Source organism: Aquarana catesbeiana, linkage group LG01 (genome assembly GCF_042186555.1).
Source record: "Aquarana catesbeiana isolate 2022-GZ linkage group LG01, ASM4218655v1, whole genome shotgun sequence".
Taxonomy (NCBI): Eukaryota; Metazoa; Chordata; class Amphibia; order Anura; family Ranidae; genus Aquarana; species Aquarana catesbeiana.
Window position 1 is genome coordinate 724,557,619 of NC_133324.1, and position 27,837 is coordinate 724,585,455.

Below are 27,837 nucleotides of genomic sequence, written 5' to 3' on the forward strand. Positions count from 1 at the left end.
CCCACAGACCCTGTCAACCAACGGCCAGGGTTGTCAGGAAGAGGCCCTTGTCCTCATCAACATGGGGACAAGGTGCTTTGGGGTGGGGGCCACAGAGCGCCCCCTTCCACAAAGCACCCACCCCTCATGTTGAGGGCATGCGGCCTGGAACGGTTCAGGAGGGGGGTGCTCGCTCGTCCCCACCCCCTTTCCTGATCGGCCGGGCTGCTTGGATAAGAGTCTGGTATGGATTTTGGGGGGAATTCCCACGCCCTTTTCTCGGCGTAGGGGGTTCCCCTTAACATCCAAACCAGACCTAAGAGCCTGGTATGTTCTTGGAGGGGAATTCTCTCTCACGCTTGCTGCAATAGGAAAATGTGTTTTTCCTATTGCAGCGAGTGCGAGATGTACAGTACCCTGTCACTGAGAACCAGCGCTATGGGATCGCGCTGGAAACACATTCTCGCGGGCAGGTACTGTATGTCACAAGAGCTTATTAGCTCTGATTGGCCACAGGCAAAGTCGCCTGTCCTGGGGGCGACTTGAAGTCGCGTTGTAAGTCGCTCAAAGTTGCGTTGAAGTTGCGTTGAAGTCACCTCCCAGTCACCTTGCTAAGTCGTGCTGTAAGTCGTGTTGCCCCAGTGTGAACCGACCCTTACCATCCTCAAAGAAAAATAAAATTAGAATTGGAATTCATCTTCGTTTACCTATCTAGATATCAACCTAACATTTCCCAAAAAAACTATATGCAGCTAATTTTCCTAAGTTATTAGTCTTGATTTCTAAAGATTTTTTAAAACATAAAACAAAAACGCACTTATCCTGGACAGGCAAAATTGCAGCATTTAAAATGCAAACCCTACCCAAGATACTATACCTTTTTAGGACCATACCTATTCCAATACCTTCAAGCTTTTTCAATATTCTAAATACTAAATTGAGAAACCTAGTCTGGAATAACAAAAAAAACAAGGGTAGCTTTCTCTATTTTAACATCTTCTAAAAACAAAGGGGGTATAAACTTACCTGATATATTATTATTTATTTGCCCTGTCAGTGTCTTACACGATTTTCCCTAAGGTCATAGCTCTTAAATTGCTTTCCATTAAAGCTACCCTGTTCGCATGGAAGTTTCTTGTCTCAAACTTCCATGTTCTAGGGCACTTACAAAAGATACCTATACCACTCAGAGCCCTTGATTACTGTAGAGGCCAACTCTCGATGAACAAATGGATTGCTAAGGGCTTTAACTTCTACGTACACCTTCCCTCAGGATACAAAGCCTAGAATGATGATAAATTAAATAAGCTCAACAGTCTGAAAAGTTTTAATCCAAATCAAGATTTTGAAGTTCCATCTTTAATTTGGACACACCTCACAATTAACAAACCTGTAAAACATAAAAGTATAGCTTTCTTCTATAAAGTTTTTTCTCAATATCCTAAATATGAGAAAAATACTAATATGTATAAATGGAAAAAATATTTATGGCAATCCTTTTCAGACAAATTTTGGTACAATGCTATGAGAATAAACCAAACTATAACATCCTGCTTAGAGCATTGGGACAACTCCCAGAAAATATTGAATAGATGGTACCTAACTCCTTACAAATTAGCTAAAATATATCCATCTACATGAGATGCATACTAGCCCATTATGCTTTTAGTTTGCAAGGGAAAAAAGAAAAAGTAAAACCCATCAGGGTTCACTTCCTCTTTAAAGGTCAATTAATTACATTGAAGGACAATCTACTCTGCTAGCTGGTGCTTCCAGTTCTGGCCCTGAACCTTCTCCTGATCTGTTTAATGAGGATGATCAATCTGCACTACACATGTTAGAGGACTTATGTTCTGATTCTCCTCTTTCAAGCTCGACCAATTATCATAATTCCTTAGATTTTTTGCAGACCCCCATAGTACACACTAATTTCCGCCCACCGTCTACATTTTATTCTGCTCATGTTAACCATTTGCCGACCGCCTGCCTGCAAAGGACGGCCGGCCGCTGTATGCTAATTGACATACCTGTACATCGCTGCCTACTTCTGGGTTTATAAAAAGAGCCCCCCCCCCCCCCCCCCATGTGATGGAACTTTAAAGCTCAAAGAGTAAACATATATATTAAAAACAATAATTTTATTTTCCAATAAAGTTTGCATAAAACACAGTAATAAATTGTATCAAAAAGTCTGGTGCACAGAAAAAGTAGGGGGTACACATTACCACATTGTCATTTTACACAGAGAATGATTGGTATCTACATATAAAGAATGCATAGACATTTCCTTCAGGGATAGTTCTGCAGTAAATGTAGTAAAGTGTCCTCAAAACTGCGGTTCAAAAGGATCGCATCAATGAAAACAAATAAAAAACTTGCAGTGCCATCTCATCAGGTGAATTTCATAATCCCACTCGATGTTGGCGGGGAAGGTGGAAAGAGGGGCCCAAAAACAGCCGAGGGGGCCAGGTAGGCATACACTGGGACCACTTAAAATAACTATGTCCATCATGTCCCAATGAATGGTATGAGACAGATCAGGCATCACTTCCCCCTATAGCTTGACAGACTGCAGGAGGTCTGGGAACAAGCTGTGCTAGATGGACCCAAGGTGTCCATATACTCTGACATGTGAGCAGCCTACGTTATATACCTAATCTGCTGATTATGCACATTCCTCCATCTCTAATACCCAAAGTCTCACTGGTCCTCAGAAAAAAGCTCTTAGTACTCTTACTGAGAATAATGAACTTATCATCAGACAGGCCAAGAAAGGTGGCGGTATTGTCCTTCAGGATAAACCAGCCTATGTTGCAGAAGCCTTTTGGTTACTCTCTGATGATTCCACTTATCATAAAGGGGTTCTAAAGGCAGAAGGTTTTTATATCTTAATACATTCGCATTAAGAAAAAAAAACCTTCTGTGTGCAGAAGCCCCCCTCAGCCCCCCTAATACTTACCTGAGCTCCATCTCGATCCAGTGATGTTGCATGAGAGCCTCGGCTGTCCAGGACGCTGTCAATCAAAGTCAATGAGCCAATAAGGAGAGAGAGGGGGCGGGGACAAGCCGTGGTATCGTGTCTGAATGGACACACATTTCAGCATTTCAGCGGCTCGGCTCGGGTGCCCCCATAGCAAGCTGCTTGCTGTGAGGGCACTTGCCAGGAAGGAGGGGCCAGGAGGGCCAGTGGGGGACCTGAGAAGACGAGGATCTGGGCTGCTCTGTACAAAACCACTGCACAGAGAAGGTAAGTATGACATGTTTGCTATTTTTTTTTTTTAAAAGAAACAGACTTTAATTTCATTTTAAGCTTCCATGTGATACACTACCTGGCTTTCAGGCAGATCTTAAATCCTTACTAGATTCTACCCTGCTAGATAAAGTCATTAATAAAGGAGAATACATGTTTATGCATAGGGAATTTTTCAGGCATCCCTATTTTTACCATTTACCAAAGATGCACAAAAGTTCCACTAATCCACCTGGCAGGCCGATTGTAGCTTGTATGGACAGTGTCACCAGTGGGCTCTCTCAATACATTGATTGCTTCCTTCCTATGGCCCATAGTGCAATCTTTTCCTTCATAGTAGGGATGAGTCCGATGTTCGAGTCAAACGTAAGTCCCGCATTTGACATCTTACAAACTTATAACTCTGTTTCACTTCCATTTCAAACAGATAGAGAAGGTCATTGCACAACATTGGGAATCCTTTTGAAGGACCCCAAGTTGGGGCCGGTTCTCCCAAACAGTCCTAAATTTATAGACAAAAGGGCTCCCAATGTCAAAAACAAGATAGCAAATTACCATCCAAAAATAAGCCCTCCTCTCATTTTTTGGCTACCTTCTTCAACATAGTAGGGGTGTTCCAATGTAAGAAACTAAAATATAAGATGTGTAAATTTCCATGGATTTTGTTGTATACTGCCTCTCATGTCCCTGTGGTCTCCTCTACATAGGCAGGACTATTCATACAGTCTGGGTACATTTTGGTGAACACAGGAGACTCATTGAAGAAGGCAGCACTGATCATAGTGTTCTCCGCCATTTCAAATACATTCATGATTAGTCCACCAATTGCCTTCGGGTTTTGATAAATATTTCCCCCTGTGACTCTGCGGCAGAGAGGTTTCATACCCTCTGCAGCAGAAACACTTTTTGGATTTATCATCTTAATACTCTGTCACCAGGAGGTCTTAATAAGGAACTCGAGGCACATACTATTTTGCAGTGAGCAGTGCTTTTTTTCTCAAAGAAAAGGTGCAGAAATTCCCCCCCTTCAGTCACTTCTTGTCTCCAGCCCCTACCCACCTCCAAGCACCATCCCTTGGTTCCACCCTCTACCCATCTCCCAGTATCGCCCCTATTAGAGAATACAGAACCGAGTATCATTTTGTGGTCATAAGTAATTTATATGGAATTTGATAATACCAATAAAAAAAACAATAAATAGATCCCCTGCAGCCAGCAGCAATAGACCCTCCTCCAGCAACAATGGACCCCAACAACAATAGAACCCGACAGCAACAACAGATTTCCCAGCAGCCAGAACAGCATTAATAGACTCTCCAGCAGACAGAAACAATAAACCCCTCCCTCAACAGTAGATCCCTTCCAGCAACAATTGACCCCCCAACAACATAAGCCCAACCAGCAACAATAGATCCCCCACCAGCAACAAAAGACCTCCTCAGCAACAATAGACTACCATGCAAAAATAGATGCCCTCCAGCAACATTAGATTACTCAGCAGCTGGAAATAATATAGACACCTCTCAACAGTAGATCTCTTCTAACTACAGTTGACCCACCAGCAACAATAGATCCCCCACCAGCAACAATAATGAATCCCCCCAGCAACATAGATCACCTTGCAAAAATAAATCTCTTTCAGGAACAATAGGTCCCCCAGCAGCCAGTATCAATTAACCCTTCAGGACACCCCAGCACCACTTGCCATTCCATACATTCAGTGCTGGAGGCCTAACAACTGCATTCCCCCATGTTCCCGCTGAAAAAAAGTCCTGGTTGTGAGCACCCAGTTCCCTCTTTTATACATATATAAGATATACTGTATATATATATATATATATATATATATACGCCTTCCCTGTTCTACTTACATCTTTCAGTTTTGATTAAATAATCCCAACTTCTGTTATCATGTACTTTTTAAACAGTTAGAATGATGATGACTGTGCCAAGATGATACCAATATACTTAACCTGTCCTGCTGCTATCTATTTAAGGAACCTCAACCAAAGTAAAAATGTAAAAAAGACAGCGCTGTGTACAGGTATGTGCAAAATAATCAAACAATATAAAAAAATTATTATATGTGTGACGTGTGCTCAATATTATCCTTATCAAACTTAATCCAATATCAACAATCTCGCAGTGCTAATGAAGTACAAGAAACTTTGGGGGTAATTTACGAAAGCCGTGCGCCATCAGTAGAGGTGCACGGTGAGGCATAACACACATTTCCATATTTACGAAATGGTGCGCTGGTAACAGATCGCGAATCCCCCATTTACTATAGCGATCTCGGCGCATGGGAGAATGCAATCTGGGTGCCACTATGGACATGCGCACGGCATCTCCAAATCAATATTGACAGAAGATGAAGGTGCCAATATTATGGGGTGATGTGAGGAAGTTTAGTAATAACTGCCCAAGTAACAAATATGCCCAAAATAGAATGAGAAAGCCTGCTGTGCCTGCAAGTACGTTTAGAACTGCTTGAGATCAATGTAAGTAGTGCGCATGCGCAAGTGGCTCTTGCGCTCGTTCACATATGTTTGTTCACTGCGTGGCCAAAATCTTAGTAAATGATAAGCAATGTACATGCAATTGCACGGGTTGAACGGACGCACCTCTAAACTTGATATATTTTTTTTTTATGCTGGTATTTTTAAGCCTCACAGATACTCTTGTTGAGCGCAGGAATGGGCCCTGCTGTGAAATATTAGAGCAAATATTGTAATTACATGCCCCTGTTAAACAGGGGCAAAAAAATTATGCCTTAGGCACTGGTGGTGGTGCCACAACACTGCAACCCCTCACAGATACTCTAGTTGAGCGCAAGAACGAGCCCTGCTGTGAAATATTACAGCAAAAATTATAATTATATGCCCCTGTTAAACAGGGGCAGAAAAGTTGGGCCTTAGGCACTGGTGGTGGTACCCTGAAACAAAAATGTTCTTAGAAGCTATCAACATGAACATTGAGGAGGAATAGGATAGTCACTCAGCATAACAGGATAGTCACTCAGCATAGGCAGTCTTCAAGGGATCTCACATTCATAGAAAAATTAATCGGTTACATCAACATCAGGTGCTTATTAGCTGGTGATCCAAGACTGATTCATTTTTATGAAGGTGAGCTGATCAACTGAGTCTGTGGACAGGCGCGCTCTGTGATCAAAGCCTCCAGCAGCACTGAATGTGCGTTCATAAAGAACGCTGGATGCAGGACAGGCCAGTAGCTCAATTTAATTTTAGGCAAGCTCTGGCCAGTTATTCATCCTCAACACCCAGTAACCCAGTGGATTTTCGGTTGGAAAGATTTCCAAGTCTGATCTTGCCCCTAGGTATTCTTGCACCATGTAAATCAGACGCTGGCGATGGTTGCTGGAACCGATCAGACCTTGGGGCTGCGGACTAAAGAATTGTCTGAACGCATCGGTCAGACGGCCACCTTCTCCACCGCTCCTTCTGTGACTGACCAAAGCTTCAGCAACACGTTGTCCAGGGGGACCAGAAATTGTAACCTCCCAGGCTCTAGAAACGCATTGCACAAACCTTTCTGCAAGGCCTCCCGAAGATGTTTCATCCTCTGCTCCCTCTGTGAAGGCTGGATAAGTTTCGTAACCTTTCCCCCTGTAATGTGGATCAAGAAGGGTAGCCAGCCAGCAATGATCCCTCTCCTTGATACCACGAATCCGAGGGTCCTTTCACAGGCTTTGCAGGATCAGGGAGGCCATGCAGTGAAGGTTTGCTGAGGCATTCGATCTGGAGTCCTCTGGGTCACTAAGGATGACATGATCCACAGCCACCTCCTCCCAGCCATGTACAAGTCCATGGGTTTCTGGGGACTGAAAACGATCCCTTGAAGACTGCTGCTGATGCTGAGTGCCAGGCTCCACCTCCATGCTGACACAATACTCCTCCTCCTCCTCTTCCTGTGTGATCGGTGGGCCCGCAGGAATACTGTCTGGATAAAGGGGACCTTGAGAGGTAAGGAAGTCCTCCTCTTCCTCCCTCTGTTCTGCCTCAAGTGCCCTGTCCATTATTCCACGAAGCGTGTGCTCCAACAGGAAGACAAGAGGGACAGTATCACTGATGCATGCGCTGTCACTGCACACCATCCTTGTGGCCTCCTCAAATGGTGAGGTAGTGCATGCGTGGTGAAAAAAAGCCAAGCTCCCCTGACCCTGTCCTGGTGCCATACTCACACAGGTACTCATTGATGGCCCTCTGCTGCATGTGCAGCCGCTGCAGCATTGCCAAAGTTGAGTTCCATCTGGTGGGCATGTCACAAATGAGGCGGTTCTTGGTCAGGTTGCATTCCTTTTAAAGGTTAGCCAGCCGAGCACTGGCATTATATGACCTGCGGAAATGCCCACAGACTTTCCTGGCCTGCCTCAGGAGATCCTGTAAGCCCAGGTACCTGCCAAGAACTGCTGCACCACCAAAAAATGTGTTGGCTTCATTGGACTTGCATCAGACTTTTTCGGTCGAAAATCTGACGAACTTTAGATTTGGAACAAGTTTCAAATCTTTACGTCGGAACTCCGCCGGACACAGTACCTATCGAAAAGTCCACTCGTCTGTATGCTAGTCCGACGGATGAAAACTGACGCTAGGGCAGCTATTGGCAACTTCCTTATTTTAGTCTGGTCGTACGTCATCACGTACGAATCCGTCGGACTTTGGTGTGATCGTGTGTAGGCAAGTCCGTTTGTTCAGAAAGTCCGTTGGAAGTCCGCCGAAAGTCCATCGGATAGACCGTCGGACCAGTCCAGTCGAAAAGTCTACTCATGTGTACGCGGCAAAACAGGGAACATGGGTCAAGTGTCCCTGTCGGAGGGCGGAGAGGAGGTTGGTGCCATTGTCGCAAACCACCAATCCTGCCTGAAGCTGGCGTGGCATCAACCACCTCTGAGTCTGCCCCTGCAGAGCTGACTGAATCTCTGCCCCAGTGTGGCTCCTGTCCCCTAAGCAGACCAACCCAAGCACTGCATGGCATCTTTTTGCCTGAGTGCTTGCATAGCCCCTTGAACGCATACGGAGCACTGTTGGTTCAGAGGAGAAATCTGCAGAGGAAGAGGCCATAGAGGAAGAAGAAGAGGAGGGGGTGGAGGAGAGAGGTGTGGCAGAATCACCACTACTAGCATTTTGAAGGCGTTGTGGTGGAACAAGCTCCAATAATACTGCACCCTGTCCTGCATCCTTCCCAGCTGCCAGCAAACTTACCCAGTGCACCATGAAAGAAAGGTAACGTCCCTGTCCATGCCTGCTGGACCATGAGTCAGCGGTAATATGCACCTTACCGCTGACTGTCCTGTCCAATGAGGCCAAGACATTGCCTTCCACATGCCGGTAGAGAGCTGGAATGGCCTTCCGTGAAAAGAAATAGCGCTTGGGAACTTGCCACTGAGGTACCGCACATTCCACAAATTCACGAAAGGGGGCAGAGCCTACCAGCTGAAAACGCAGCAGTTGGAGTGCTAGCAATTTAGCCAAGCTAGCATTCAGCTGCTGAGCATGTGGATGGCTGGGTCCGAATTTCGACGGTTTAGCAACTGGGGTAGGGAAATTTGCCTGCTACAATCGGATGTTGGTGTAGCGATAGCAGATTGCCCGCAAGTACTTGGCACACTTAATTCTACACCTTCATTCCTCTCAGTGCAGGTTTCTGAGAGGACCAAAGATATAGTAGGGTTGGAGATCCCAGCTGATGAGGAGCACGGGGAGGTCTGCTTTGTTCTTTGGTGTGGGTCTTTTAAGTACTGTTGCCAATGGACTGCACGGGAGGTCGTCATATGTCTGGTCAAGCATGTGTTGCCCAAGCAGCTGCTGTTTTGGCCATGCTTGATACGCTTCAGACATATGTTGCAAACAGCAATGATGCAATCTGCTGCACACGTATCAAAAAATGCCCACACCAAAGAACTTTTCAAAATACGCGGGGAGTCAGCAGCGCCCTGCACATGCGGAGCTCTGCAGTGTGATGCAGTTGGGTGGCTGCCCTTAAGCTGGCCCCTGGAGGGCATCCTGCCTCATTGGAGATGTGCCTCCTCCTCCTCCTCTCTTCTATCAGGCACCCACATAGAGTCAGGGATCTCATCATCCCCTCCCTCCTCGTCACTGGAGCAAACCTGGCAGTATTCTGCAGCTGGGGGAACATGACTGCCAGTTTCTTGTTCTTCTTGGGCACCCCCTCTCTCTGGACCCAAGTTACTCTGCCTTCCTCAACCTGAGTACCATCATCGGAGCCTTCAAAATGCTGCGCATCCTCCTGCAGCGTGTACCCGACACTGTGGTTGAACAGTTCGTGGGACTCCTCCGTGCATGATGGAGGAGCTAGGGAAGGAGTGACTGATGACATTGAGCCGATGGAATAGGCCGCTTTGGCAGCTGCATTGGCAGGCAAACTGCTCTGAGCCTGGGCGACTGAGGATGAGGAGGATGAGGACAGCTTAGTTATCCACTCTACCAACTCTTCTGCATGTTGTGGATCAACACGGCCAGCTGCCAAAAAAAGGACAAACGTGCCCCACGGCCACCTGCTGAGGATGCACCGTGTTCACAACCAGTGCTGTTGGCTGTAGATACAGAGCCTGCTTGCCCTCTTTTAGTGGCCTGTGAGAGTCTGCCTCTCCTTGGTGGCCTTCCAGACATGCTGTAAAATTTTATTAGCCTGAAGTTTACTAGAAAAAGTACACCAGGAATGGCCTGCAGTCAGAAATAGGCTTGGCTAGACTAGAATGCAGTGGATATATATATGTAGGACACTCTATATATATTTTATGCACTGCAGATCATTGAATCACCTGTCCACCTGCCTGCCTGCCTGAAAGTGAATTTGAAAACGTACACCCAGAACGGACTGCAGTCAGATATAGGCTTGGCTAGACTAGAATGCAGTGGATATATATGTAGCACTGAACCCCTAAGGAGCTGCTAATAATTGATTGGGCCTGCACTCTGCTTCTCAACCCCAGAAAATGAACTCGACCCCCTTGGCACAACTGTGTAGTAATGTGAGTGTAAGACCCAATGGTAAAGAGCAACACAATAATAACACAATATATTGTATATTTACCGTCACCCGGGTATCCGTTGCCCCACCAGCTGTAGCAACAGATAGAGTCTCACACCAATTGTAAATTAACCACATAAACGGTTTACTGAGAGAAATTAGTTCAATACATTAGACACAGCGGTAATCCCAATATAAAGAATAAAAGTAATAACAATAAAAGTGTAGGTGAAACCCAAAACTCAATAGTCACTTATGAAGCATATGCAGACAGGCAGAGGGTGGGACTTGTACCCAATATGATAAATTCCTTAGACTGAACACAGTCCCACTCCCTCCTCAGAGCATACACACATTGAATAGGCAGTGCACTATCAGAAACAATGCAGCAGTATAATACAGTACATGTATCTATGTCATATGCTCAAGGGCTCCCCCTAGGTTATAATACAGATCTCAGGATATGTATAACAAGGTAAAAACGCTTTATAGTGAATAGAAAGTCTCTTGTCTTCTTCCTCTTCAGCTAGCTTATTAAACTGCAGTATTTGTAATCCAGGAGACAAGTGAGTAGTAAATCATATGAAAGGTGATGTGTAGATAACTGTGTGCTCAGTTATATAAAGCACCTGTAGAACTTCTTCCTTGCTGAAACATGCAACTCAAAATTAACTCTGTAGTATAGAGAAAACAAAGTCTGAAGTTTCACTGTACACAGTCTTTAAATAAGTGAAATCGCTTCTGTTGAACTACAGGTCTCACCAGCTGTCTGGGACCTATTTGCACAGTAACAAAGTATTAAATCAATCTGGGCAAGTGCCCGCTCACCACACAAGGCCTTGTGGGTAGGTAAGTGGGGCATTGTAGGTAGGTAGTTCCTTGACTGGTTTAAACATATGAGTCACTTCCTCATTCACTACATCTCCAACAATGCTTTGTATTATGGCTTAATGAAACCAAACAAAAGTCTTAGTAACATTAATTCGAATGGACACTAGAGGGAGCCAAACTATTGCTTAAAGAACATCACATATTTACCTAGTAACTTTGGTGGCAAAAACCCCTGCGTTACATATATATGTAGGAGACTGTATATATATTTTATGCACTGCAGATAACTGAATCGCCTGCCTGCCTGAAAGTGTATTTGAAAACGTACACCAGGAACTACCTGCAGTCAGATATAGGCTTGGCTAGACTAGAATGCAGTGAATATATATATGTAGGAGACTGTATATATATTTTATGCACTGCAGATCACTGAATCACCTGCCTGCCTGCCTGAAAGTGTATTTGAAAACGTACACCAGGAATGGCCTGCAGTCAGATATAGGCTTGGCTAGACTGTAATGCAATGGATATATATATATATATTTTATGCACTGCAGATCACTGAATCACCTGCCTGCCTGCCTGCCTGAAGTATCTTAGAAACAGTGCACCAGGAACGGACCGCAGTGAGATCTAGCTAAACTGTATGCAGTGGATATATATATATACTAGACTGACTATATATATAGATATATATCTATATATCTATATATATAGATATATAGATATATATCTATATATATGAAATACACTGCAGCTAACTGAGTCACCTGACTGCCAGAAGTATAGTAGAAACAGTACACCACCAGGAACGGACTGCAGTGAGATCTAGCTAAACTGTAAGCAGTGGATATACATTATATATATATATATATATATATATATATATATATATATATATATATATATATATATATATATATATATATTACACTGACTGTATATATGTATATGAAATACACAGCAGCTAACTGAATCACCTGCCTGCCAGAAGTATAGTAGAAACAGTACACCACCAGGAACAGACCGCAGTGAGATCTAGCTAAACTGGATACAGTGGATATATATATATATATATATATATACTAGACTGACTGTATACAGTATCTCACAAAAGTGAGTACACCCCTCACAGTTTTGTAAATATTTTATTCTATCTTTTCATGTGACAACACTGAAGAAATGTCCCCTAGATAATGAGGTTCACATAATTCAGAAGGTAAAGGCCTCGCTGGTTTGGTGGTTTCGATCACCAATTATTCCTCCTGCTTTGCCAGACAGTGGTGGTGAAGTGCCTGACTGCTTTACTGCTGGGGTAGAATACTCATTCATCTATTGTGCAAGTATGAGGGTAAATGGCGCTACCTGTATAATGAAAGGCGACAGACCCTGTTCACTTGTTAGGTGCTATGTGCCTCTATAGTGACTATTGAATGTACATATACCATTAGTGCAATCCTAATAAATTACCAATATGCATGTGCTAGTGTTGCAAACCTCACTAGGTTGCCAAATAAACTAGATATAAATAAATGTTACAAAAAACGTGATCGTACAATAACAAAAATACAGGTATATGAAAATAAATAAATAATTCAAATAAAAAATATACAAAATAAATAGTCCCAAAAGTGTAAGACAAATATAAAATATTAAAAAATAGTTGAAATGATATGAAACGACCCAAAAAAATTAGCGTGCCAAGTCCAAAAAATACTTCAAAATACTTCAAAAAAATCAATCCAACCAAAAGTCTTATGTGATAGTTTCAAGTGCTTGGTGACGATACACAGGAACAAAATCCAGGTGACTTAAGTGCTCCCCCCCTTGGGTCCCCACTCACCAGCTCTAGTAACCCCTACAGGGGTATCTCGCATGGCATATAGGCTTGATGCACCAATCATGCAGCTCCAACTTTCCCACCGGTATCCAGCTCCTATGGAACTTCCAAGGATATCCCGCAGCTGGATCGAATTGTGTGTGCAAAAGATCTTTCTCCAAGCCCAAATCAACCAGCTGTACTCCTCTCCTAATGCGCTCTCCAATATCCAGTACAGGTAAGGTTTATATGCAAGAAATGAGATATGGGCTCCCATAGTGTAGTATTTAAATAAGGAAATGTTTTTATTCCAAAGATAAAATAGTAAAAAAAGAAAGACAAAAAAAGTAAAAATAAAAAATAAAAACAAATGTTCCATACTATGGAAACTCCTCAAAGTCCTACAACTACAGGAGAAATGAGAGGGGCGGTGACCACGCTCCATGCCTATATAAGTCATCGCGCACCGCTCACACAGCATTACAGCGGGAGAGAGCGCCGTGGCAACATTTTTTTAAAATTTTGGCACGGGGTTCCCATTTAAATCCATACCAGACCTGAAGGGTTTGGTATGGATTTTGAGGGGGACCCCTACGCCATTTTTTTTTTAAATTGGCGCAGGGTTCCCCTTAATATCCATACCAGACCTGAAGGGCCTGGTATGGAATTTAGGGGGACCCCCACGCAATTTTAAAAAAAAATTTTGGTTCAGGGTTCCCCTTAATATTCATACCAGACTCAAAGGGCCTGGTAATGGACTGGGGTTATCCCATGCCATTTTTTTCAACGACATGTCCCCTGGGGCAGGACCCGGGTCCCCAAACACTTTTTATGACAATAACTTGCATATTAACCCTTAAAATTAGCACTTTTGATTTTTCACGTTCGTTTCTTATAGACTTTAACGGTGTTCGCGCGTTCGATCAAATTTTTTGCCTGTTCACATGTTCTGCTGCGAACCAAACTGGGGGGAATTTGGCCCATCCCTAGTCTCTAGGCGCCAGAGGAATCTTAGCTACCCATCAATAGGTTGGAACTTTAAGCAATCCATCTGACTCTTCTGCATTAGACCAATTATTTAAAGGGTAATCTGATCAGGATTCAGTCAGACAATGCCACAGCTATGGCATATGTTAATTATCAGGGAGGTATAACAATCACGACTGCACATTGGTGGTATCCTACATTTTACAATGACCAAAAAAGCATGTTCTCTCCTCAGTCTTCATTCTTGAGGTGGACAATTAGCAGGTGGACTACCTAAGCCATCAGTCATTGAATCAGGGAGAGTGGACCCCTCATGTTGCCTTTAGGGAAGTAATTGGGCAACATCAGATGTGCATCTCCTGGCATCTTGGATCAATTGAAAAGTGAATTGTTTTGTGGCTAGGATGAGGGATTCAGAAGCGAGTGTGATGGATGTTAGTGGTAGTGCCACAGGATTTATGAATTTCTGTCGCTGAAGCTATTGCCTTCTCTACTTTGGAAGACTGAGGAAGAAGGGATTTCAGTCATTCTGCTGGCTCTAGAATGACCTTGCAGTCCCTGGCGTATAGATGTGATGCCCCATCGTTTTTGCCTTTTCATCTAGATCTTCTGTCTCATGGACCCATCTACCACTGTGCTTTACAGTCACTGCCTTTAACAGCCTGGCTTGGGATTCAGGTGCTGAAGAACAGGGATCTGTTGGTGGCTGTGATTCCAACTATGACTAAAAAAATATGTTACCACAACATTTCATATTCCTCAAATGTGCTTTCTGTACCATGCACTTGTATGAAAAAGTATCCTGTTTTCTTTGAATTGCTTCCTTTGTGTGAAATCCCTGGTGTTCCTGCCAGTTCCTCTGCTTTCCTATTAAAAACTGACCACAATAAACAGGAAAGCACATCGTGGTCAGTTCTCTAGCTATGGTGGGAACTCAGCCTGCTCTCCTCCAATGATCAGACTTGTCCTGACATGCCTCCGCTGCACAGCCATTCACTGGGCACTTCAGTGTGCTGCTGCTTCCCCCCCCCCCCTTGCTCTTATGCAGCTGAGAACAGAAGGAATGTGATCACTTATAAAAAAGGGAGAATTGTATTTATAATGTATTTTTAAATCTATACAAAAATGTTTTGCCTTTCATTTCTATTTTAAACTGAATGGGTTGTTTTACAAGGTGATCGTTTGCAATCATTTTAACTGAAAAAGCTGAAGATATAAGCTGATTGGTTGCCATGCACAACTGTTTCAGATACTGGCTCATAGTTGCCAACATTGCAAAAAAAATTTGTGGGACACTTTTTTGGCTGTAGGCGGGACCATATAATAATTAGGGGGCAGGGCATGCGTTTGTAGGCTTGGCATAGCAATAAAAAAGAAAACTGCGGCAAAGCGCGCCGTGGCAGAAAATGGGCGTGGTTTACGTGAAATAGTGATGGGCGTGGCTCAAAGGGGGTGTGGTTAGAGTCTGAGATGAATGAGGGCTGGAGAGGGAAAGGGGGAGAGAGGAATGGAGGGACAGCAGGCCCAGATCCTACACAACAATAGAAATATGTGTATTTTAGAACGTTTACAATCAGCAGATAAAGATACTCCAAACACCTGGTGTTAGCGCTTCAATCATCCCGGCTCCATGATTGTTATGGTGTCGGGATGATTGAAGTGCATTATTTCTATTATTACATTGAAATATAAAATGAAATCATTCAACTCACCATAGCCAAATCAGTGAGATCCCTGAGCGTGTCACTAGCCACATCGCCTGCCACCAGCAGAGTCCTTCTTTGCATCAGGTGCCCCCAGCAGAGTCTGCCCTTGCATCAGGTGTCCCCAATAGGGTCCGTCCTTGCATCAGGTGTCCCCAGCAGAGTCTGTCCTTGTATCAGGTGCCCCCGGCAGAGTCCCTCCTTGCATCAGGTGCCCCCAGCAGGGTCTCTCCTTGCATTAGGTGCCCCCAGCAAGGTCCCTCCTTGCATCAAGTGCCCCCAGAAGAGTCCCTCCTTGCATCAGGTGCCACCAGCAGAGTCAGTCTTTACATATAACATATAATTACATAATACTGTATATAGCTAACCCCCCTCCTCCTGTATATAGCTAACCCCTCCCTCCTGTATATAGTTAACCCCCTCTTCCTGTATATAGCTAACCCCCCTCCTCCTGTATATAGCTAACCCCCCCTCCTGTATATAGTTACCCCCCCTCCTGTATATAGTTAACCCCCCTCCTGTACATTAAAGTTAAATTGCTGCAGAGACAAAAGCCAGTGGCGTCACTACAGCTGGTGTCACCTGGTGCGGAAAAAAAATTGGTGTCACCCCCCCTCCACCAACTATGGTCCCCCTTAAGTACAGCCCCCCCTTCCTCAGTAAAGACCCCCCCACTAAGTACAGACTGCCCCTCCAGCAGTATAGATCCTCCTCCCTCAGTACAGACCCCCCCACTAAGTACAGACCCCCTCCATAAGTTTAGACCCCCCTCAGTACAGACCAATCTCCCTCAATACAGACCCCCCTCAGTGCGGTCCCCCATCTATCAGTATAGACCCCCTCAGTGCAGACCCCCCTTCATCAGTGCAGACCCCCCTCAGTGCAGACCCCCCTCCATCAGTGCAGACCCCCCTCAGTGCAGACCCCCCTCTATCAGTGCAGGCCCCCCTCAGTGCAGAACCCCCTTTATCAGTGCAGACTCCCCTCTATCAGTGCAGACCCCCTCTATCAGTGCAGACCCCCATCTATCAGTGCAAACCCCCCACAGTGCAGACCCCCCTCTATCAGTGCAGACCCCCCTCTATCAGTGCAGACCCCCCTCTATCAGTGCAGACCCCCTCTCAGTGCAGACCCCCTCTATTAGTGCAGAACCCCCTCAGTGCAGACGCCCCTCTATTAGTGCAGACCCCCCTCAGTGCAGACCCCCCTCTATCAGTGCAGACCCCCCTCTATTAGTGCAGACCCCCCTCAGTGCAGCCCCCCTCTATTAGTGCAGCCTCCCTCAGTGCAGACCCCCCTCTATTAGTGCAGACCCCTCTCAGTGCAGCCCCCTCTATTAGTGCAGACCCCCCTCAGTGCAGACCCCCTCTATCAGTGCAGACCCCCCTCTATTAGTGTAGCCCCCTCTATTAGTGCAGACCCCCCTCAGTGCAGACCCCCCTCTATTAGTGCAGACCCCCCTCTATCAGTGCAGACCCCCCTCTATTAGTGCAGACCCCCCTCAGTGCAGCCCCCCTCTATTAGTGCAGCCCCCCTCAGTGCAGACCCCCTCTATCAGTGCAGACCCCCCCTCTATTAGTGCAGACCCCTCTCAGTGCAGCCCCCCTCTATTAGTGCAGACCCCCCTATCAGTGCAGACCCCCCTCTATTAGTGCAGCCCTCCTCTATTAGTGCAGACCCCCCTCAGTGCAGACCCCCCTCTATCAATGCAGACCCCCCTCTATTAGTGCAGACCCCCCTCTATTAGTGCAAACCCCCCTCAGTGCAGACACGCCCCTCTATTAGTGCAGACCCCCCTCAGTGCAGCCCCCCTCTATTAGTGCAGACCTCCCTCTATCAGTGCAGACCCCCCTCTATTAGTGCAGAACCCCCTCAGTGCAGCCCCCCTATTAGTGCAAGCCCCCCTCAGTGCAGACCACCCCCTCCATCAGTGCCAGTGCAGACCCTCCCCTCCCATAACGCCCCCCACCACACGTCCAGGAACTCCAGGAGCGGCCGGTGTTCTGCCGAGAAAGTTCCCCTCGGCAAGTAAAGACCCCCCTGTACTGTGCAGGCACAGTGTTTGCGCAGTACGAGCTGGCGGAAATACCCGAACTAAGCTGAATAGCTGGGGAACTTTTTCTGCAAGACACCAGCGTCGTGTGTTCAGTGGAGAGGGGAGGGGCCAATCCATGCAGCTAAAGAAGCCAATTAATTGGCTGCACGGATTGAGCCCCCTTTCTCTCTCCACTGAACACTAGGGGGAAGATCTAGCGGCGGCGCCGGCGGCCATTTTGCTAGAGCCAGCTGCTCCAAAAATTAAAAAAACAACATTCCCGATTTTCCTGATGGAAATCCCGATTCGGGACAGCCTCCGATCGTGACGAGGGTCCCAAAATTGTGATTGTCAAGGGAAAATCAGGACTGTTGGCAACTATGCTGGCTGCTCCAGTTGTGATAAATTTCACCCAAGTGTTGTAGATTAATTTAAGCAGTGTGGGAAAAGGAGAGATAGATGAGAAACATAGTAAGGAAGAAATAAAAGATAAACAAGCAAGTTAGTGAGAGGGGAGTGAGAGGATGGAAAAAGTAAGAGGATAATCTAGGGAAATAATGGAGCATATAGGCAATAGAACCTAACTGAGTGCAATGTTAAGAGCATAAGTAAACATAGCCAAGAAAAAATTTGTAAACTTTTGGTATCCGAAAAAGGTTTTATAAATACTCAAGAAAATGAAAAGTTATACAATATTGCAAAAGTACTGCTTGTCACAACATTACATACAGAGGACCAACCCACAGAGGAAAAAAATAAAACCAACACACACAAATAGAAAACCTCCATATACACTATCCAATATCCACAGTTGAACCAGAGGAAGGCAAAAAACCCCAACAAAGCATGATCCGATTTGCAACGGCGGGGGGGGGGGTTCCTTCCTGATCCCCCAAGAGGCAATCAGATATTCCCTGTATCAAGTTTACCTATAAATATTAGTATCCAAATATTTTAAGTGCATTTAGGAAAGAATACAGGCCTTTCTTAAAAGACTCTACTGAGCTGACCAGAACCAACTTTTGAGGGAGTCTATTCCACATTTTCATAGCTTTTATCATGAAGAAGCCTTCTTGTATTTGGGGAGTAAGCAGCAATATATTACATTTTTGATTTTGTGATTAATACCGCTTTACATATTTTGGGCTGACCTATTACTTCTCTCTACTTCTCCTTTCTTCTAATCTTAGCAGCCAAGCCAAACTCCATCTTACATTGCAACTGCTCACACAATGTCACATATTTTTTAACCACAAAATCCTGAGTTAGGGAATGAGAAAGCGTGTATAAAAAATATTCTGAAGTTGAGCCAAAAGAGTTCTAGTATGCACTAATTTTACATTGTGGCACAATGCATGTGCCAAATTCAAAATACAATACAGAAAGTTCATATCTTACGCACACATGACTTGGTACACAGAGAGAGAGCCTGGAGCAGACAGATTTTTCAAAAGTGTCTTGTGTGCTTTCTAAATGTGGTGCAGCATTTGCTAAATTTAAGTATAAGTTCTAGACAGGAAATTTGCTGCATGCTGTGCCACTTTAAGGCTGGGTTCACACTGGTCCGACAAACGCTCCGACATTGGGAGCTCATGTCGCATGACGTGTGAAATTTAATGTTTCCCTATGGGAGCCGTCCTAACTGGTCCGACACAAGTCGTTCCGACTTTAGAAATGCTCCCTGTACTACTTTGGTCCGACTTTGATCCTACTTCAGCCTATTGACTATCATTGAAGTCGGATTGCTGTCTCGCATGATCCGACTTCGGCACGCGACTTGTGCTCAGATCATCTTGAGGGGGAACTCCGCGCCAAATTTTAGATAAAAATCCGGCATGGGTTCCCCCTCCAAGAGCATACCAGGCCCTTGGGTCTGGTATGGAAATTGAGGGGAACCCCCTACGCCGAAAAAGCGGCGTGGGGGGTCCCCCCAATCCATACCAGACCCTTATCCGAGCACGCAGCCCGGCCGGACAGGAATGGGGGTGGGGACGAGCGAGCGCCCCCCCTCCTGAACCGTACCAGGCCGCATGCCCTCAACATGGGGGGTTGTTGCCTTGGGGGAGGGGGGCGCGCTGCGGCCCCCCCACCCCAAAGCACCTTGTCCCCATGTTGATGAGGACAAGGGCCTCTTCCCGACAACCCTGGCCGTTGGTTGTCGGGGTCTGCGGGCGGGGGGCTTATCGGAATCCGGGGGCCCCGTTTAATAAGGGAGCCCCCAGATCCCGGCCCCCCACCCTATGTGAATGAGTATGGGGTACAGCGTACCCCTACCCATTCACCTAGGAAAAAAGTGTCAATTTAAAAAAAAACACTACACAGATTTTTAAAGCATTTTATTAGACAGCTCCGGGGGTCTTCTTCCGACTTCGGGGGTCTCTCCGGTTCTTCTCCATGCTCTCCGGATCTTCTGCCGGGCTCCTCCGCTCTCTTCTGCTCTTTTGCCGCTCTTTTGCTAAAGCGGAGGAGCCTGGTCTTCAATCTTCTGCCTTCTGCCTTCTGCCCTCTTCTCCTGATGTTGACACGACGCTCTCTGGGGCTAGAATGCTCTCTGTGCGCTCTGCTCTGACTTATATAGGCTGTGACCCCGCCCCCTTATGCCGTCACAGTCCCTGGGCATGCTGGGACTGTGACGTTTTAGGGGGCGTGGTCATCACCCGATGACCACGCCCCCTTATGCCGTCATAGTCCCAGCATGCCCAGGGACTGTGACGGCATAAGGGGGCGGGGTCACCGCCTATATAAGTCAGAGCAGAGCGCACAGAGAGCATTCTAGCCCCAGAGAGCGTCGTGTCAACATCAGGAGAAGAGGGCAGAAGGCAGAAGGCAGAAGATTGAAGACCAGGCTCCTCCGCTTTAGCAAAAGAGCGGCAAAAGAGCAGAAGAGAGCGGAGGAGCCCGGCAGAAGATCCGGAGAGCGTGGAGAAGAACCGGAGAGACCCCCGAAGTCGGAAGAAGACCCCCGGAGCTGTCTAATAAAATGCTTTAAAAATCTGTGTAGTGTTTTTTTTTAAATTGACACTTTTTTCCTAGGTGAATGGGTAGGGGTACGCTGTACCCCATACTCATTCACATAGGGTGGGGGGCCGGGATCTGGGGGCTCCCTTATTAAAGGGGGCTCCCGGATTCCGATAAGCCCCCCGCCCGCAGACCCCGACAACCAACGGCCAGGGTTGTCGGGAAGAGGCCCTTGTCCTCATCAACATGGGGACAAGGTGCTTTGGGGTGGGGGGGCCGTAGCGCGCCCCCTCCCCCAAGGCACACCCCCCATGTTGAGGGCATGCGGCCTGGTACGGTTCAGGAGGGGGGGGCGCTCGCTCGTCCCCACCCCCATTCCTGTCCAGACGGGCTGCGTGCTCGGATAAGGGTCTGGTATGGATTGGGGGCGACCTCCCACGCCGCTCTTTCGGCGTAGGGGGTTCCCCTCAAGGTCCATACCAGACCCAAGGGCCTGGTATGCTTCTGGAGGGGGAACCCATGCCGGTTTTTTATTTAAAATTTGGCGCGGAGTTCCCCCCTAAAGATTCATACCAAACACAGTGCCGGCATTGGCGGGGATCCAAGTCGGATCCCCGTTCATTGAAAGTCGGACACATGTCGGCTTCATGTCGCAGGGCAAAGTCGGATCCAAAGTAGGACGGCTGTCGTGTCGCACCAGTGTGAACCCAGCCTTAGAGCAAACTCAAGACATTTTTGCTAAATCTGTCTGCACCTGTCTTCATGAATTCTAGGGAATGTGTTGTCCACTTTTATGATGATGCAGCATAATGAAATGAAAACATTGATGTTCAATGCAGTAATTACCCAGCCAAAAAATGTAAAAAATGTTATGTTTAGGAAACAGATAACAAAAATTTAGGTTTTGAGCTTTATTGGTACCAGTAAACTGTAAAGCAACAAATGTTACCTGGCCAAAAATAAAATGAAGTAGCTATGATAATATTGGCTTTGGGGTGCTAGTCATGCAAAAACATAATAACCCTACATAAATATTGACGTAGAGCAAAAGATATTTCTAGGCCAAAAAAACTTAAAGTTTTTGCAAATTTGAAGAAGTTGAGGAAAAATAGGATTTAAGGTGTTAGTTGTGCTAAGACACCTTAAACCAATAGACATATTTGTGCAGGGCAAAAGATGTTACCTGGCCAAAAAATGTAATTTTTTTGCAACTGTGAAAAAATGTGATTTAGGGTGTTAGGTGTGCTAAAACATCATCATATCCCCTCTGTTAGATAACATTATGTGTCCCAGTGTCTGTGCTTTATAAAAAAATATGCAGACGCCCATCTCCTGACGCCTACCGGATTGCTCACCTCCCTACAACTACAGCGCAAGGGGCCAGGAACTCCCGCTGACATCAGCCGGGAGGAGAAGGGAAGAGGAGGAGAGCGGCGGGCGGTCACGTGAGCGCCGGACAGCCCTCTAAAATTAGGTAGAAGTCAGCATATTTTTTATAAAGCACAGACACTGGAACACATAATTTATCTAATAGAGAGAATTGTATGATGATGATTATGATACAGTTATTATTGCAGCAGGAAGGGAAGGGGCAGGGAGGGGAGCGGCACTGCCACGAGCTGACAAGCAGGGGGGGAGAGAGGAGAGCTGCGGATGAGTGTGGCAAACTGAGTGTGGCAAATGAAAAGTGGCATTACAATGAACAACAGCAATAAGCCCAGTATGAGATGGTAATGTAGCAGACCTACAGCGGTGACAGTAAATGTTAACAGTATCAGGCCAGCAGTAGTAGAAGGAGGTGTTAATGGTGTTAATGGCATGTGCTCATGATGTCAATGGTAGCAGGGGGTTGGATTTTTTTGGGCTTGCAGCAGTGAGAAGAGAGGCTTAGGCTGTACAGAAAATAAATATTTTGGGTGGTAGAATGTTCAAAACAGTTAATCTGCAGCATCCTCAGCAGGTTGTTGGTCCAGGACTGCTTCAATTGTGTCCTAGAACAGGTGGACTCTTTTGCCTGTCCCAAAGGACAATCTAAAGGACAATCCTAGGGAAGCTTACAAAAGGAATGATGTTGTATTGCTTGTTGGTCTATATTTTGGAATCTTGAAGTAGTTTATCAACATATGTTTTTATTTTCTTCTAACTTATATAAATAGTGCAATGGGGTTTATTTACTAAAGCTAGAGAGGGCAAATTAGTTTCAATTCTGCAGAGAAACCAATCAGCTTCCAGGTTTTATTGCTAAAGCTTAATTAAACAAGCTGAGGTTAGAAGCTGATTGGTTTCCCTGTAGAATTTTGACTACTTTTGCCCTCTCTAGCTTTAGTAAATAAACTCCACTGTATAGTAAAAAATATTAGTCTTTCTTCTTCAGAAAGTCAAGAACTACAATAAGATATCAGAGAAAAAGTGTCAGCTTCTAATAACTCATAATATCTGCTTCTTGGTGATTTTCTGCTTTTTTTCTGACATGGACCATAGGACAAGAACTCTGAAAATGTTTCTTAACCTCCCATTTCTAAAGATGACTAACATCCGAGTGACCTTTTATTACCTATCCATTTAAAAGTATACCTTGGTATAGTGTTTACTCTATTGCAGTAAAACAATGTTATGAACTGTAAGAAATGTTTCAGATAAAATCTTTTCTTTACACAGAGTTCTAAAGAGCAGAACACTCATTCTATTGACAGGGGGTATTCAAGGAAATGTTTTACTCAGATCTGTGAAACAACCAAGAATAAGAATTGTCTTAATTACTGCATTTGAGGACTGGAATCTAGTGCTGGTTTTTAAGGTGTTTGGACAACTCTCGACATCTATCAGACACTGCTGAATCTTTGTGTAGGCAATAAAATATTGAAAGGCTTGACATGTATCAGTCATTCAACCAGCAGGATGAATGAAAAAAAAAAAAAAGGGGGGGGGGGGAAAGAATTGCGCTAGGTGCAAAAAAATATCAAGTGTGAATACAAAAAGTGAATAAAGAATGGTCCTGCAGCTATACACTATAACCCCGATATAAGGGCACCATAAACATATACAAAATTAAAAGTGCAGCGCTGGACTAAGTGATATAGGCGGGTAATGATAAAACTATCAGTATAGCAAAATCACAGTAAAAAAATATATAACAGTCATTGGTGACAAAACAACAGTACGTCGAGTGCTCATAAATAGTGAATTATATATTGAAAACAAATAAACAAAACATTTTGTGTCATAAGAGTCCAAAAATTATGATAAGTAGATGTTCTATACAGGGTCAGGGATCAATCTTCACCATTCAGTGTTGCCCACCACCTGATAGTAAAAATGGAGGCTTACCAAAAAGCCTGTGACCGCCCTTACTCAGGGGGGTCCAAACAGGCTTAGTAGATAGAAATGGACCACTGTGGGAATACTCCAGAGGGCACTGCTGGGCAGATACACCAACCTCCTTCATACATGGCAAGCCGGCAACAGCTGGAGGTGCCTCACATGATCCTATCCCAGGATCTCTTCACATAGGGCAGTTTATAGTGGCTCCCACGGATCCAGCACAAATACATGATACGATGCCAAAAAGAGGAAAAACAAAGGGAGAGACTCCGCTGGTGTAGATAACTTTGGCTGATTTATTTCAAATAATCAAATGAAAACAAGCAGAGTACGATTCCTTTACAAAAACTGGTAAAATAGTAAAAAACAACACTACCGCCGTTTGAATTAAGAGCGCGCATGCGCGGTGGGTACAGTGTTGTGACCCTACGGCCGTTTAGTCACAACTGACCTCATCAGGGGTACGCACCGACGCACGCGCATGCACATTATAAACCCAAACCGCGTAATCGAGAGCGGTGTGATTGGTTTGTTGAAAGCAAAATCAAACTTTCATTGGTCTAAAATATATGGCAATAACCCACTTGGATGATAAATCAAAGGGAACAGGGAGGGAATCATCAATTACTTATGGAAATAAACTTCCTAATAATTAAACAGGGTTATGTAAACAAAAGTGCATGGGGAAAAAAAAGGCGCTTAATGCAATCTAGTGGATTTTAAGAGGCATTACCCAAGGAAATTATGTAAATGAAGTAAAAATTCCTTACCAAAGGGAAGTGCCATTGTGAAAATTAATAATTATCACTCTAAAAGTGTATGAAAATTAATAACCGTAATGCTAAAATAACAAATACTCTAAAAGATAAAATAAATTAAGGACATATGTAGATCCAAAAAAATTTAATTAAATAAAATAACAGACTGGGAGTAAACATGACCCAATCTCAAAAAATGAAAATAAAAATAAATACCAATATAGAATTGCAAAAGCGTATTGTACAATCCTAAGGAGGTACAATAAATGAATAAGTGTTTGTGAATTGGTTTATAAAACATGGTCTAATCAGTGATCTGAATCAAGCACATTAAACAAAAACAAAAATGTGTTTAAGGATTTGAGGGGGACATCAACTGTTATTTATAAAACTGTTGATGTCCCACTCTATGTTCAAACCATTGGGGGCATGAGAGCCAAGTTTATAAATCCAGTTGGTTTCTGATCTGGATATGGTTCACTTCCCATTACTGGAACATATTTTTCAATACCTATAAAAATGGTACCCTTAGGGTCTCTGTTGTGCACCAGGTCATAGTGTCTAGAGACACTATGCTTATCAAATCCCTTTTTGATATTGGTATATGCTCACCCAACCTGGCATGCAGCATCCTAATGGTTCGTCCTACATACTCCAAACCACACGGACACCTAAGGAGGTATACTACACACTTAGAGGTGCACGTTATAAGTGAATTGATAGGGTAAGTAACACCTGTGCCCACTGATGTAAATTCTGTCAGTCTCCTTTGGCGTAGTGCATTCACCCTACAAACTTTACATCTCCTACAGGGAGAGAAGCCCTTCAGATCCCCAAAAAAGGTTGGACGCTGGGGTGGATCAGGGACTATAGGCACCAAAATATGTCTGAGGCTAGTAGCTCCCCTGAATAGAACATGAGGGTTGTCTGATAATAAGGGACCAAGGATACAGTCATTTTTAATGACCGGCCAATGTTTTTTAATAATTCTTTTAATGGCCCAATGCTGGCTGGAATAGGTCGTAAGAAAGGCCAAACCGAAGTCCTCTCTATTATTGACCTGAGGGGGTTTTTCCCTTAGCAATTCCATACAGTCCCTGTTCCCTACTTCAATAATCAGGGAGTCTAGTGCTGCCATATCATAGCCTTTACTCAGAAATTTAGATTTCAAAGATGAGGATTCCCTAAAGAACTCTTCCAAATTTGAACAATTCAGCCTCAAGCGCAAAAATTGGCCCTTAGGGACAGCAGACAACCAAGAACGATGGTGACAGGAATCGAGTGGAATAAAACTATTCCTGTCAGTAGACTTGAAAAAGGTGGATGTGGTAATTCTTCCATCCACTATAGTAATCAATGAATCCAAAAAATGGATCTGAATCGAACTGGTCTCATAGGTGAGGACTATGCCCCTATCATTGCTGTTAAGGGAAGAGAGGAAGGTGGATACAGATTCAGAGTCGCCATCCCAGATAAACAGAACATCGTCAATGGATCTTTTCCACATGACAAGTTGAGAAGGTTTGTCACGTAGAACCACATCTTCCTCCCACTTGGCCATGAAGAGATTGGCCATGCTGGGAGCAAATTCTGCTCCCATAGCCACTCCCTTTGTTTGCAAGTAGTGCACATTATTGTGCCAAAAATGGTTGTGTGCCATCCAGAAGTCCAATAACTCCATCACAAAATTGCATTGTGTGGTGGAGATATTGGAGTCCCGATAGAGGAAATGTCACACCGCATCATACCCCAACTGGTGGGATATAGATGTATAAAGCGATGCGACATCAGCAGTTACTAACATGTATGTAGTTTTCCACTCTATATCGCTCAATAGGTTAAGTACGTGTTTTGTGTCCTTAAGAAAAGAAGGGGTGCCCATCACCAGTGGTTGTAGGAAAAAATCGATATATTTCCCAACACGTGAAGTGATGGAATCTATACCACTGATGATGGGCCTTCCCGGAGGATTAACCAAAGTTTTGTGAATTTTCGGCAAAATATACATAACCGGCAGTCTAGGAGCCAAAGGGACAAGATGTTCTCTCTCTTTTTTATCAAGAATCCCCATATTATACCCTTTGTCTATCAAAGCTCTCAACTCCCGTTTGAATCCGGGTGTTGGATCCGACTGCAGAGGTAAGTAGGTGTCTTTATCAGAAAGGATTCTTAACATCTCATTGTTGTAAGAATCCTTATCTAAGAAGACGATGGCGCCACCCTTGTCAGCGGGGCGTATAATAATGTCTTTCCTTTTACATAAAGCCTCTACTCCAATTTTTATATCATGTTCAGATTGCACTGTTCTGATTCTCAAATTGGCCAAATCATTCAGCACCAAATCCCTAAATATGGTAACATTTGGTGCTGAATTCCCGGGAGGATTAAAGAGCGAAGCATTCGACAGGCCAGAGTGAACCACCGCAGATGCCTCTCTGGTAAGCTGTCTTAAAGGATTGCTGAGAATATACCGTTTAACATTAAGTTTACGTGTATGTTTCTGCACGTCTATAAACGTCTGAAACTTGTTTAAATTCCGGGGTGGAACAAACTTCAAACCCCTATTAAGTGTGGAAAGTTCTTCCTTAGGGAGTTCTTTAGTGCTCAAATTTATGATGCCATTTGTATCTATAGCCTCCTTCTTTTTGGAGTGAGCGGAGTCTCTCCCTTTGTTTTTCCTCTTTTTGGCATCGTATCATTTATTTCTGCTGGATCTGTGGGAGCCACTATAAACTGCCCTATGTGAAGAGATCCTGGGATAGGATCGTGTGAGGCACCTCCAGCTGTTGCCGGCTGGCCGCGTATGAAGGAGGTTGGTGTGTCTGCCTAGCAGTGCCCTCTGGAGTATCCCCACAGTGGTCCATTTCTATCTACTAAGCCTGTTTGGACCCCCCTGAGTAAGGGCGGTCACAGGCTTTCTGGTAAGCCTCCATTTTTACTATCAGGTGGTGGGCAACACTGAATGGTGAAGATTGATCCCTGACCCTGTATAGAACATCTACTTATCATAATTTTTGGACTCTTATGACACAAAATTTTTTGTTTATTTGTTTTCAATATATAGTTCACTATTTATGAGCACTCAACGCACTGTTGTTTTGTCACCAATGACTGTTATATATTTTTTTACTGTGATTTTGCTATACTGATTAATAGAGTTTATCATTACCCGCCTATATCAC

General features: G+C 44.6%; 1 protein-coding gene across 1 annotated transcript in view; it reads left to right on the plus strand.

Annotated features, from left to right (window-relative positions):
* LOC141127641 (general transcription factor II-I repeat domain-containing protein 2-like) overlaps positions 1-23,345 on the plus strand; it is a 77,483-nt gene extending 54,138 nt beyond the window's left edge. Inside the window, exon 3 of the mRNA XM_073614298.1 lies at positions 23,235-23,345. Coding sequence (XP_073470399.1) covers positions 23,235-23,345 — 111 coding nt within the window. The remainder of the gene's footprint in view (positions 1-23,234) is intronic.
* Positions 23,346-27,837: the final 4,492 nt, after the last annotated feature.